This window comes from Vanacampus margaritifer, chromosome 13 (assembly GCF_051991255.1).
Source record: "Vanacampus margaritifer isolate UIUO_Vmar chromosome 13, RoL_Vmar_1.0, whole genome shotgun sequence".
In the NCBI taxonomy this organism is placed as follows: Eukaryota; Metazoa; Chordata; class Actinopteri; order Syngnathiformes; family Syngnathidae; genus Vanacampus; species Vanacampus margaritifer.
Window position 1 is genome coordinate 6585598 of NC_135444.1, and position 14711 is coordinate 6600308.

Consider the following 14711-nt stretch of genomic DNA (forward strand, 5'->3'; position numbering starts at 1 on the left):
AGGCGGACATCGACACTTCAAGTACATCAGCACCATGCTGCCTAATTTTGAAAGTACACTGGCCCAATGCCCAATTCACTACAGTTGTGAATCCATTAAAACATTGCTTAGAATCTTTGCGAAATCCCAGTGGAGGGGGGCGGTGCACTAACTCGTATAAAACAAGTAAAGACCAATGACATCAGTTCAATCAGCCACCCTAATTGTACTATATCAGAGCCCGAGACTGTGACCAATATGCTCTGAAATGTAGCCAACTTTTCAGTGTGTGCATGCTCCCTCTGCAGTTTCACTGTAGAAGACGTGATTGAAAGTCGCCGTCTTTTTCACTCCTTCAGCCAGTTTTTCAATTTCCGAAGTTCACTCAAAAGATGGGAGATAACTTGTTCAACGGCGACAGCAACACGGCCTTCGTACCAGAATGTACGGAACGCATGTAAAATCTTGAAAATTCTCTGAAGTTCGTCACTAAAATAAATGTGCGTACCCGCTGATCCAACAATTGCACCTTCATAAATTCATAAGCAGAACTGAAGATTTTGAAATGATAAGTCATGATAAATGCACCTAACATAAAAAAAAGAATTGATTTGGAAATCACAAAAATATTTGTGGATTCAAAAAAGCCTCTTCTTTTCAAAGTCCATTCATTCATTACCTTTGATGTGTAAGTCACGCCGGGTAACATAGCCACCACATAGGGACGATGGTTATACAGAGATACATCTGTGATTATTACACATTATGCTACTGAAATGCCAATAGATGATCAGAGGCCAGTATTTTGGGGTTATGAACTCCAGCATAGCAACAGTTACAATGTTAGATTTCATGTGGATCATTTATGGAAAATCTTGTGGATTCTCAACCTCATCTAATGACAATAGCAAATGGTAATCTTCAGTTTTGTATCTTACTGATACCCATATGTTAGATACCCCGCGTAGATGTCTACAGCAATGGCAAGTTAATGAGCGACTGTTCTGCTGTATCGTGAGATATTTACTACTTCTTTGCTGAGTATTTTATACAGATTTCACTTCACAAATGCCACTTTTCCATTAGCCACAAACGGCAAGGAACCACACTACACCACTGTGCGGCCCGGTACGACATCACACGGCCTCCATTGCTTTCCATTACAACAGGCGTGTGGCAGGATGGGGGGAGGATCAATTGAACTGTTCAAGCATGCGGGGTTCTTCTGCCAAAACATTTCACGAGTGGCAAGTCTCGGCCACTGTTTTTGCGGGGATACACAATATGAATTGCCAAAGCGTGATGTAGCAATGTCACAAAGTACAGCCCACTCAAGAGCTGATGAGCTTTTACTTATAGACGAAAAAGCTATTTCCGGGTTTAAACCAGGAAATTGGCGCCCTCCAACCAGCCACTGTCAAGACAAAAATACAATATATACAGTACAAACATTTTGCATTTTACAACACTGACCATAAATGATACAGTGCAGTGGTACCTCGGAGTTTGAACATATGAACAAATGACAGTGACGACATGGCCCCGCATTGCCCCAGACAGCAGGCGCTTCAGAACCACCACCGAGATGGTTCTGAAAAGCGGTTCCATTGTAACCACTCGTCCCGAAAAAGTTGAATGGAAAGGCGAACATCCGGGGCAATAAATGTCATTTGGGTGTTTTTGGTGTTTATTTCAGTGGTTCTCAACCCCGGTCCTCAAGTAACCCTATTCAGCCTGTTTTCCATGTCTCCCTCAGCCAACACAGCTGAGGATCGTTATCAGGCTTCATGCAGAGATTGCTGATTAGCCGATCATTTGAAACACCTGTGTTGGCTGTTGGAGATATGGAAAATAGGCTGGATAGGGGTACTTGAGGACCGGGGTTGAGAACAACTGCTCTATTTAAAAAACAACAATGCATAAAGCGAGTTGCAATTAATGTGCATGTGGACTCCAAACAGACAGTGAGGACTACAGGAAGAGACAGTGACTGGCAGGCAGAAGGGCTCACACCCACTCTCAGCCATCACTAGCCCCCTTGTGCACGGCACCATGCAATATTCATCCTCAGCCAGCGAGCAAACCAGGCACCAAAACGCCAGGATCCAGCCCATAGGCGTATCTTGTTCGCCTACCAATCATCCTCACGCTTACGGAGAGACCTGTGTCTGTCAAACTGTGCAGCGACGATCAAAATCATATTGGAAAAAGGGTGCAGTGGTGGAGGGGGGGGGGGCACTCCTCAACCTCACTACTCATATAAAGGCAAAGGCTTTATTAAAAATGCACATCTTACCCGCTCATCTCGTTTACCTTATGCATATGCATCACACCTCCAGGACCCAGAAAAACTACTATATATTGCAAGCAATACTGAATTTCCTTCAGGAGGATGGTACCCCCTCCCTGTACTGTCAAGTATCTTGAACCTTGGGAAAGCGCAAACAGATACATGACTTGTTGAAGTACATGAGTCTGGAGGCAGGTTGAACAGCAATCTAATTTACTATCTTTAACTTTAACTCCCACCAAATGTGAAATCAGTTCAGATGGCAACATTGAAAACAGCCGAAAATTAGCACAAAGTAAAGGACTGGAATTAACACCCAGGAAAAACACTCAAAATAGCTTGAAAACCAGTGAGAAAAAAAGCATTAAGCCTGAAAAAGAACATATAATCAACAACTGGGGGATCCGCAGATGATCTAGTGTTTGTGTGTATGGGGGGTTGCTTCAAGTCAAATTAATCATTAGAGCTTTTATCTGAGTTTCTTATGTGGGCAACCCAATTATCCTTAATTTTGCAATTACAAAACTTAGAATAAATTGACTCCCTTGGCAATTTCAGTATTACTGCTGTAATGCCCTTGCATACACAAGGAAAACAACAGCCAGGGTCTATTTTTAGTGCTGTTTCTTTTGAAAAAAAAAATTCACATTTACTCTGGGGCATGTGGATGAACATCCTTGTTTAAAGTCTATTCAATAGTTATGGAGGCAAAAACATCCTTCTGGAAAGAAATCAATAGAGCTGATGTTGAAGGACGGCTGTAAAATCTAACAGCGACCTGCAATGAGTAAACCGCAGTTTATCGAACCAAGAAAGAGATTCAGGGAGGCCCGGGTCCGCCAGCCTCAAGAGTTCTCATCAATAGAAACAACCCTGCATTCATCCACCGCTGCCTGTCTCATACAATTGCTCCCACAATCTGAAGGTTGATTGAAAGAAAGGATTGCGTCTGTCTCAGGAATCTATACCTGTGGTTGAAACACTGGCACGGCTGCTTGCTGTCCTTGCGGCTGAGTGTCCATGTCCATGGTGTCAAGGCCTTGAATCCGTTTCCCCACGTCTGAGGACAAAAACACAAAATAGAAAATTCTAGTTGGCCAATACAACAACAGCATGGGATGAAGCGCTCGGGAGTTAATCAGTTCATCACTGGATCATTTTTCACAGCAAAAAAAAAAAAGGACTCTAGAATCAACGTGTTTGCAGTGCTGGAATTAAGCAACTAACACAGTGCAGCGGGTGTGCGGTTTCAACAGAATTGGATCCGGTGTCATGCCTGTGAATCTGACACTCCCTGTGTGGAGCCCTCTCACATTGCACCCTGCAGAGCTAAAGCATGCACCCGTGTTCTGGAAACAGAGATAACGACACTACATCACTACATCAACTTGGCTTTCCTCCAAGCATCCTTTCATGGGAATTACCAACATTTAAGCAGCTTCACATCTTTTTATTTTTTCTAAGAAAATAGGTCACACAGAGGTGAATGCACTGGATATGAGTGTATGCAATGGTGCTGCATAATTGCATGTTCTGGCACACAGCCTAAGCTGACATTATTTTCGAAAGATGGTCCGCTACAAGTTGGTGGTCTAAATAGCATACACATTCTTTCACAGATGCACATATTAAATGTTACCTAAATGAATTCTGAGAAAACTTAGGAAAAAGTAGGTTCAGACACACAGTTATAGTATGATTCCAGTGTGTCCCCAGTCACAGTCTACGTGGTAAGTGCTCACACTTCCACGGATGCTCAAGGGTCAATTCCAGTAAGTAAGTATGGGTATGAGAAATCATCAAAACTTAAGGCTGGCTTAACACAGCATCCAGTGTGCCCTCTAAAAATCTAAACTCCACCAAAAGAAAAAATATTTTAAGGGAGGTGGGGGAGGGGGGTTGATTAGCCTGGGCAGACTAGTTACTGTTGTTGCTTATTTGTAAAATAATACCCGATTTAATATTTATTTTACCTGGTTAATGTGATTTTTGCTTCTGAATCTGAGCATACAGCACCGGGGCTGCAGGTGCCACCCTAATTTTCATACACAATTTTAAGTTATCAGTGAATTGTGAGCGGTGTTTGTTTAATGCTAGGTTCACACCAAACACGTTTCACCGCTGGAGGTGTACCTGACGCAGACGCTTCATTCGCGCACACGGAGCGGGGGAGTGATGTCGCTTAGTGGACAACTACTGTACAGTATTTCAGCGGGTCGAGAAAGAGAGCTCAGCCGAGTACTTCCACTTCTTCCCTGGGACTACAGCCAAGGCACTATTTTCTGCTTCAGCGCCTTTCTTTGATGTACTGTTCGTGTCTCTCAAGCACTTTTACTTTTTTAGTGGAAATCAAGTGGTTGTGCTAAACAGCTGTGGCTAATGCTAAACACTATTGCTACATTGGTACAGTTCAAGAGCTCTAAACAAGTAAATACACTTACCAGGTACTGTATGCTAACTTCCTTGCTCACTATTCAGTCCCGGATAGCCGTGTTGTAGCGTTCCAAATGACTACAGACAGGAAGCTGCGTGTGATGTAGTCTACACCTGAAGCTGATTGGCTGCCGCGAGGCGACGTGCGAAGAAAGTTCAATTATTTTAACTTTGGCAAAAATGCGAAATGTACAGATTTTCATCTGACCGCGCAAACTACATTGACTACAATCCAATCGCACCGCTAGAAACTCTCTCCCCGCATTTGGTGTGAACGTAGCATTTTCTTTTCTTGGATTTATCTTTGCCTGGCGGGGGTCAAATAGCTCCATGAATCTTGGTGCCAATAGGCAGTTGTGAAACTTGTGATGCATATTTTAAGCAACAACAACAACAAACTAAACATTTTAAGCGTACAAGAACAAAATAATCGCCAAATTTAGAATTGCATTAGAAAAACGAACAAAATGAAATACTCATGTATTTTCCAACGTCAGGCAGAGCCACAGCAGAAGGATGCAAGAGCCACATTGCAGGCTGCTTACCTAGATCATTTACTGCACATTTCTTCTGCCAATGTAGACAAGATCACTTGAACATGTTTAATTGGATTTGACATGTTAAATTGAAATTGCAGTCAAGAGAGCAATCTATTTCATGTCCAAGTAATTAACAGATACTCCCAAACAGACACAAAAAACAACATATTAAAAAAAAAATAATAATAAAATATTACTGGTATGTCACAAAGATTTACATAATGTATTCTTAATGTTAAATTGATGGTTGGACTGGGGTGTTATGTCAATGTTATGAAAGGAAAAAAAATGCATATTTTTAAGATGATGAAGCATATAGCAATTGCTCACCCAGTGGCCTTGCTGCCTACCATTTGACTCTTCGCACTTCAGATGTGTGCTTCGCCAGATTGAAGCTGGCACCATTACTCCTCTCTTGAAAGCTCTTGTGCTCCTGCCTGCCTTTGTGTCAAAATAACCAGAGGGCATTTGAGCTTCACGTCCCACAATAAGATCAATTAAGTCTGTCATGTTGAATTATTACATTGCCCAAAACAGCACAATTAATTAAGGAAGTTACCAATCAAGGGGGTAAATAAAAGCATTTTTGAGTAATGTGCAACTAATCCAAGGCTAAAAATTACACAAAAATCGAAAGACCTTACATTTCCAAGAACATGGCAGGCAGCATGGTTGGTTACTCTCATAGTTTTGGCCACTCGATATATCCACTCTCATTTGATGGTCACTGCAATAGCAGTAAAATCATGAGGTACCAGTCTGCCAGCATTCCTGTCATGTGGAAAACATAAGTGCAGCGGCTACAGTAGTGGGGTAGCAACGGCCATAAGCACAAACCTCTATTATTTCCGCAAGTATGGTCACAGGCCTGGTTGGAGACGATTTAGGATTGGAAAAACAGTAATAAATGAACACAAAATACACTTGTGCTTGTTATGTGAAATAGTAGATTTTGAACATTGCAGATTGTGTTATTTATAATGGCTTTTATCTAAATTATTGTGTTTAATCAATTTAAATGTTCACATTAGGCCAGTTACAACATTGTCATTATTTCTATTAAATGGAGGTCAAATTTCACTACTAGACAGCACCCAGGAAAGTTATTTCTGTTATTTGTATTTTTTTCTGACCCAAGTATGCTGCGAATCGCGACAATAAAAATGTAAACTGAAATATTGCTTTGAAAACTCACAACTGACTGGAGGAAAATGAAAAGTGTAGTTCACTACTAGCTGTCAAATTTGACACTCAATACAGCAGCATCCCTACAACTTGGGTAGTTTTGAAGCATGTGTTTTCAGATGCTGTACAGAATTGTCCCCAGATAGCTTGGACATGCTCCTGTTTGTCAATGAGAATCAGTGGGCTGGATTTTCCTCATTTTGTTACAAGCGTCAGGAAAATGTTTCATTGTTAGAATAATGACTGGGATTGAATTTATTCTTATACTAAAAAATAAAATTTTATTAAAAATAAATGAGGGAAAACTGCATTTTACCCAAAAAAAATCCATCCTTAGCTCGGATCAATAGAATTTCAAATTGTATATTTCTGTATAACAATAATGTCACATTTTCAACATACTAAAGCATGCTGATTTGCAATTAATTGAATGCAAACATCACACAGTTATAGAGCGTTTATTATACATTGTAGTTAATTTTGAAAACTGTTAAGACAGACTTCAGGATGGTACACGTCCCTGTAACACACTAGAACCACCCCTGCAATGAGCGGATCTCAATATTGAACAAAAAGTGAAATCTGTAGTAAAATGACAATTTTTAAGAGCGTTAACTTGAGTTTCATCAATGTGATATGTTCACAAATCGGACCTGGGCATGGAAAAGAAGTGGGGCAAACCATTTTTGCTCCTGAATTATCTTTATTAACCATTTAGATACTTTGTTAGTGTTACTTATTTTGTTATACTGTAAATAGTTTCTTTGCATGTCTGTATATCAAGAAAATCCTTCCATTTTTAACTGGAGGACAACAAATTCCTTCAAATATATGACCTAAAGATTATTGGTTCTTGTACTGTACTTTCGACACTGAGTGGCGCTGCTCTAATAAGGCAGGAGAAAAGTGGACGAGGAAAGGTTGCCAGCGTGGTTTCACTGCTGTGAAACATGAAATATACAAGCAGGTAATATGATGCCCTGGGAATTATTATTTTTTTTTTTACTAACGTCAAGAATAGGTGTGACGGTTTAATATTCAAGAATGTTAATGTAATCATTAAAACAATGATGTTGCAGTTAACCACGAGCATGCTAGCTTAACTACATTTTATCCATGCTAAAAAAATAAAACTTATAATATATATATATATATATATTTATATATTTTTTTTTTTTTATTAAAGGGCATTACACTTGACAAAATTCCCCTGGTAAACCAGATACATCTACATTTGTTTTTGAGGTGTTGGTGAACTTACTTAAGGTTCTATGAAAAGGTACATCAACTGAAGCAGCTGCAAGACTGAGTAGGGTAAGGCAAACGCAAACGAGGAACAGCAGAAACAGAGTGGAACGAAGTAGGACACGAACAGGAGAACGCCATAAATGTTCGTGGTCCTATGAGCGTCTGTGGAACTGTACACCACAGAAGTTGGCGCTGGCATTTCTCAGTCCCTCTCGTGTATTATTCATTTAAAATAGGGGAAGAAAAACAAAGAGAGGCGGTCAATTATAAAAAGGTGAATCAAAGCAGCCTGACAGAGGGGTATGGATGAAACAAGGCGTACAAGTTTTTGGAAAAAAAAAGAAAAAAAAGAGCGCTAAATCAGCTCTCGATTCGAGGACATAAAAATACAAACAGAAATTGATGATCTTGTGGCTAAGAAAGAGTGAGAAGCACGAGAAACAGGGCGAGGAGTGGGGTTGGGCTGCATGGTTAAAGAAGGAGAGCGGAAACATATAAAGTGACACTATCCGGCCCGGCTTTGGGATGCAAAGGAATCAAAGGCACCTTTGAGGAACCAGAAGACGACAGTGAAAGGCCTAGAAGAGTGTCCATGATTACAAGAAGTGGAGAAACCTTTGAGTTTGTGTTCATGAAAGCCAACCCCAGGCCTCGAATGAATCCGCTGCCTTACTAACACTGATGATACAGAAAAAGAGGAAGCCATCCACTAATGATGGAGGGGTTCAGATACTACAAAAACAGCATACTCTCCAATTCATTTTAATCACTACACAAAATCATTAGCCCAAATGTGCGAACACTCATCTACATTGGACCATTAAATGAGCAGGGGGGAGAGTAGGAGAACACCAATTACACCTCGGCATGTCAGCCATTCTTTAGTCTTTGAGGAAGCCCAAGCTCAGTGGAATACAAAATGAAGAGGAAACTTTGTTTCTTCATCCATAACAAAAGGAAATATGACGAAATATGAGAAAGTCACTTTGCAAAGCCAGCTAAACACACTTTAGACGCTTCCAGTATGTCTTCCAAATCCTGCCAAGTAAGCAAGAAAAGATCAGGGAGCTGATTACATTTTTGCTTATTTTTCAGCTTATGCGATCAAACATAAGAACTAAACAGCAACACTGACATTAAACAGAGGAAATTATTCAAAAGTTGGATTATATGAATTAATAGCTAGGTCTTGTAAATGCAATGCTGGATTTGTTTGCATAACTCAGACCTTCACTTGATCGCTGTTGGGGGCAGCACAGCAAATTGATCAAAAAGGGAATCAAGACAAAGAAAACCACTGAGGTCCTTAGGGAAACTACAAGGCCAGAGATCCATAATGCTGCTTGCCACCTACTATTTATATGCCTCCTTTACATTTTTCACTTTTATAGGCTAATGATTATTTTACTGCAGAAATAAACAACACAGCACAAAAAAGCCTGGGCTTCATGTGAGGCCTGAATTGATTTATTTCTCAACCATCCAACCAAAACTAGCACAGCTCTGCGCCTTGTAGTGTGTGTAGTTCACTAAGCGCATCCTCAAAAATACGCATCTAGACTTTAATTTGACCTTCAATGAGCCGGTGGCATCCTTAATACATACTCTCATGTCCATGAGTCTCTAGCCATGAGCACACCTGCACTTTTGTATTCTCTTCAATCTCCTCCTTTTTGGATAGGATTTCTACCATTATTAAAAAAAAAAAAAAAAACTCAAGCACATGCAGGTGTCAGCCTCTCATGTCACCTTCTTCCTCCGTACATCCCCTTCATGTTCCTGTGTGCTCTGTTGGTCCTGCATGTTGCATACACGAGCTGGCACGTGGCTAAAATCCCAGGCCACCTCTCTACTCTATTGTCCTGCCCACTCTACAGCAGCAGTGACAACACTCGCTTGGTGAGGAGCTCTTTGTTGCCTGTCTATCAATTCAGCAGGTGCCTTACAGCGAAAAGCTGGAGTCGGCCAGCCAGCTTCCTTCGCGCTAAGTACCGTTTGATGTGCTCATTTCAGAAGCAGGGGGGTGGCTGCCAAGGAGGATGCTAATAATCACACCAAAAAAACACATTACATTCAGGCTTGAAAAAGATAAACTCCAATTTCAATGATAAAAGAAATGTGACCAACAGGCACAAAACCAGATGAATGCAGCTTGGCAGTACAATACCTACCCCTTTCTCAGGTGAAAACCATTCATACTGTCAATCAATGAGAATAAACAAGGTCTGACGACAGTTTGACAACGCAATTAAAAACACAGAGACACACACGTCGTGGACAAAATGTGGAAAAACAGCTAAATTTAAGACGTCTAATGATCTGATATGTAAAGGAGTGAAAGCACTCATTCAGGATGAGGTAACCTTGGGGGTTTGGACAAACCCCCCCCAAAAAGATTTGGACCCTATTGTCCAATTGCGGAAATGCATGTTGGTTGTTTTGTATCCCGTTCTGGCTCACATTGCTCAGTGTGACAGAAATGCCCAAAAATATATGGGCAGTGCCAGTCCCAAGAAGAAGTAAAAAAAGACCATCGGAAAATGTTATAATTTGTACATATCCAGCACTTAAAGGTGCATTGTGCCATTTAAAAAGGTAATATTAAAGCTTTTTCTACATCATGCATGCTCCACCAATGCCCAGATGAGTACGAAGAGCCCTGACTGTTTTACTCTGACTGTATCTATCAGCTTTTATCTTCCTTTTATAGTAGAGCTTGCGGACCCTCACACTCCACAGTTTCTTTGGGGAGGGGAGTGGTGGCGTCATGAGCAGCGGGCATGTGGCGACGGGCTGCACAATACATCGAAAAAATATCGATATCGCGATATTGGCCCATGCAATATGCATATCGCAAAGAAATGCAGTAAGTTGCATATGGAATTTTAGGCTTTTATCTGAATTTGAGCAGTCAGCCGCTAACTGAAATGTGCACTGCCATCCAACAGTTAATAGTTAGTTAAACATTAGCGAGAGGTAAATACAATTAATTAACTAAGAATATATTGAGTGTGCTTATTTTGCTGCACAAAAAAATGTCATTCTTTCATTAGATAATCAAAATGTCATTTTTTTAGGTACATGTTAAATATCGCAATATAGATATCGCTATATTCAGAGACTATATCGCGTCTAGCATGATTTTCCAATATCCAGCCCTATGTGGCGTGCACTTAAGATCGTGCACGTATTCGCACGCGCACCATGAGCAAGCCTGACACTGATGCTGCAGTTACTTTTTGGGCCAGAAGCGGCAGTCGCGAGTAAAAAAAAAAATGACAAACTGCACAAAGATCCTTTAAGGTTGCAAAATCTTCTTCTCTAAACGTTCTCTAAATGTTTTTTTTCTGGTCGTCTTGTCTTGTTTTGAACATGTTCAAAATTTTAAAGAAAAAAAAGAGAAAAAACATGAAAACTGTTGGCGTTTAGAGAACCTTTAGCAAGCATTGCAAACTTAAACAAACCTTATCATCCCTGACGAGAAATCAACATTCGCTAGCTTCGCAAACGTTCTCTTCTCAGTGGGATACAGGCTGTACTGATTTATTTATGTGATGAATACCAATATTTTGATTTTCACAAGGGGTGTGTGGGGTGAGGGGTTCACTGTAGGTTGCCAAACAAGAGACTTTCCACAAGATGAAATTAAAACCAACATAACCCCCACATCAATTTACTATTGAAGACAAATCCTGAAATCTTAAGAAAGCCTACCACTTATTTTCTGAAATACTCTATATTTATATACACATCTGTGTAAATATCCCAGGGCATCTGGCTGCATTAGTGCCGAGAGGCAACAACTCATGGTATTCACAATGCAAAGCAGGGCATCGCACAGAATTTGCAGGGCTCCAGGACCAATAAAGGCTTTGTTTGTTAGCCATGTCACTGAATGACCACCGAATTAGCTTAATCACCTCTGGCACCAGGATATTCAATGTGACATTCTCTACCACAGGGCCGGGCTTCTGTTTGCCTGCGAGAGACCAAGAGAGCTTCTAGGGAAAACGGGATAACATTGCAACAAAAGGTGGAAAAATTGAAAACAAAAGAAAATGTGGAACGTCAAAACGTTTTTGGTTCTGGTGAGGAAGTTTGTTTTGTTTTTCCTGCCCCCCATACACATACATAATCTGGAAATCATTTTCAGGGGTCCTGAAAAAAAAGCTAATTATGACTTGATGACTTCTGACATTATGTTGATATTGAATCAATTATAAATAGTTCACCTTTAAACAATGTGATTCTTTAAATGGTAAGAAATTAGACAATTTTAGCGTGCCAGTGATGCCGAATTTAAAGAGGACAATTAAAAATGCATGAAACAGGGTTATATGTTATACAATTGGGATTTAAATGTGTTCTTTTTTCAAGCAAAGGGTGAAAAGTAAAAACTCAAAAATGTATTTTAGAAACAAACAAATGCAAATACCTGTGAGCACAACAAAATGCATAACACCAGACGTTCTGCATTTACTTTCATTCCTCGGGCACACATCTTTCTTAGCCTGAATGCATCACCCAGCATACCAGCCGAATATGTATGAAAGTATATGCAAAGAGTAAACGATCAGAGAACAATGCTTCCCCTAAGGGGTTGCACTTTTCTCCATTGTCACCCTTCTTTCCTCTCTTCTCTCTTTACTTTGTGGCTGCAGGGATTTCCCTTTCAGAACAGGAAAAATGTCAGACCTGTTCTGCCATTCCTCACAAGCGAGGGTGGACCAGATCTTCACAAATCAGTTTTTTTTCTAGTTTGTGACTAAAATAAACTATAAACCTTGTTTTCTTGCAAATACTCATTCTAAATTCGATGTATGCAACACATTCCTGAAATAGTAGCATGTTTTCCACTTTGTTGTATGTATCACCTATTTGTTTCCTTTTACCAACACTCAACAAGTGTTTAGGAACTGAGAACAATAATTGTTTAACCGTCATTGGTGGAATTCGTTCCCATTTTTGACAGTTGCTAAACAGTCTGGGATGTAAAAATTAAAACTACTGTTTAAAAAGTAGGAAGTTGTCACTTTAAATGGATAAAAAAAAGAAGATGTGCATCTTTTCATGGTGCATAGACCTCTGAATCTGAATCTTCCACAACCATACATTTTAGTTTTAAGAGAAATCACTGAAATGTAAAATTTTTCAAAATTATTGCAAATCAGAAACAGGCCTGTTAGAAAAGGTTACAATGTTATAAAAGTGCAATTTAGCAGCAAAAAAACCCTAAAACATTCCTAATAATAGCAGTTGTATGTATCAGAGTGATTCGGAATTAACCCCAAGGTCATTTTAAAATTGCTCTTTTGGCACAACTGGATTTAAAGTTAAAGTGTCTCAATAAGCTTGTTAAAAAAAGGAAAAGAACAAAAAAATGAAAAGAATACAAAGTTACAACAACATAACATGACCAAAAAAAACTAGAACCCTCAAAAAACAAACAAAAAAAATTAGCAATTGTAAATTGCAGCCTACTGTTTTGTTTTCAAGTTCATTGTGTTAAAGCATTATGTTTACCCTCTTCACCACTTGCATCTGAAAATGATATTGGTTGACTAATGTCATGCATGATTGATCTTTGTATTTATTTACTGCGTGTGGTGCATGTATTTCTTACAAACATAAAAATAGCAGTAATGACCAGAAACCACCACCTTAAAATCCCCCCTGAAAAGCACTGGTGAAATTACAGCGAGGCATCAAAATAAAAGGTGTCAGTCCGCAAGGAAAGATGTCCAAGGTCAAGGTCCGCTTGCTGAAGACCTCTGGTTTCGGCAGTACTAGAAAGTGCATACAAATTTTTTGTGTGCGTGTGTATGCGTGTGTGTGTTTTTGTACACATTTCGCATCTAATTTCTTAGAAATCCTTATCTCAGTTGCCAGTAAAGCTTTTCAGCACTGACAAAATAATTGTTGACAAATTTCCAATAGAGCTACTTAGCGCTACAGTAAAGCACAAAGTGGAGGAAAGACAGAATAGAAAGCTACAAAACAACAGAGGATGAAAGCAGCTGAACCAGAGATCCTGCCTCCTTCAGACATTATAATATTAATATTAATGAGACTTCCTGTCGCCCAACACCCCCACCGCCCCCCTCCACAACCGTTCTCCCCCTCAGTTGATTTGAACATGAAAAACCTAAAAAGCGAAAATTCCAGGAGTTGCGTATCACAGTTTGACCCTGCAGCCACGCAGCACACACAAACCATGACAGACTCTCTGTTCAAAGCAGGCAGGAGCTGCTTTCATCAGGGAATCCTGGTGTTTTTCCTTACAGTGTGACACCACCAGCCCATGCCATCTGCCTTTTTCTCAAATCAGATTTTCAAGATGAGTCCAACTCGTGTGTTGTTTTTCGATGGGCTTCAGAATTGAGGCCCAGCATTGCACAGACTTATGCTGCCATGCCGCTTGCTTACTGCTGTTGACAACCAAGCCCCGCACTGTGTTGCAATGTTAAATATTCACTGCTAAACTGTCAAGCCAGAACTAGTTGGGCGCCCAGCCAGGCATTCACTCTAGAGTAGCTGTGGATTCTCCAAACCAAAAGTATTGCTTCTAAATCCATTCAGCATATTCCCATCTCCCCCTACACACCCACTTCCTGGAGTAGCACTTCATTAAAATAATTCTCCTCTCCTCTTAACTTGCACTTTTCTTTATCCAAAACACCAAGTACACACACACACACACACACACACACACACACACACACACACACACACACACACACACACTCAGAAGCAAGCAAATTAACACACACACATACACTGTTTTCACCTCTGCTCTACATCTGAGCACGCTGCTGCCGCCTCCCTATGCCTGCCTTCAGATGTAAAATATTTTTATTCTGTGCCCCAATACCACACGAGCAAAGGCCTCTCATCCTTGGCTTGGCAGGACTTCTGACAGACAGCCGGCAGCGCCATACAAGCCTAACCCCTGCTGCTGCAGCTTCCTGCTGCTCAGAGGGAGTCAGGCTGCCTGCCTCCCATTGACTGAGGGCCAGGCTGGGCAAGGGAGGAGGAGG

General features: G+C 40.5%; 1 protein-coding gene across 2 annotated transcripts in view; it reads right to left on the reverse strand.

Moving 5' to 3' along the window:
* The window catches only part of nek7 (NIMA-related kinase 7), an 85320-nt gene that overhangs the window by 52765 nt on the left and 17844 nt on the right, over positions 1–14711 (reverse strand). For both annotated transcript variants that reach the window (XM_077584503.1, XM_077584502.1), the window contains exon 2: positions 3238–3329. In XM_077584503.1, coding sequence (XP_077440629.1) covers positions 3238–3297 — 60 coding nt within the window. In that variant the 5' untranslated portion in view covers positions 3298–3329. The remainder of the gene's footprint in view (positions 1–3237; positions 3330–14711) is intronic.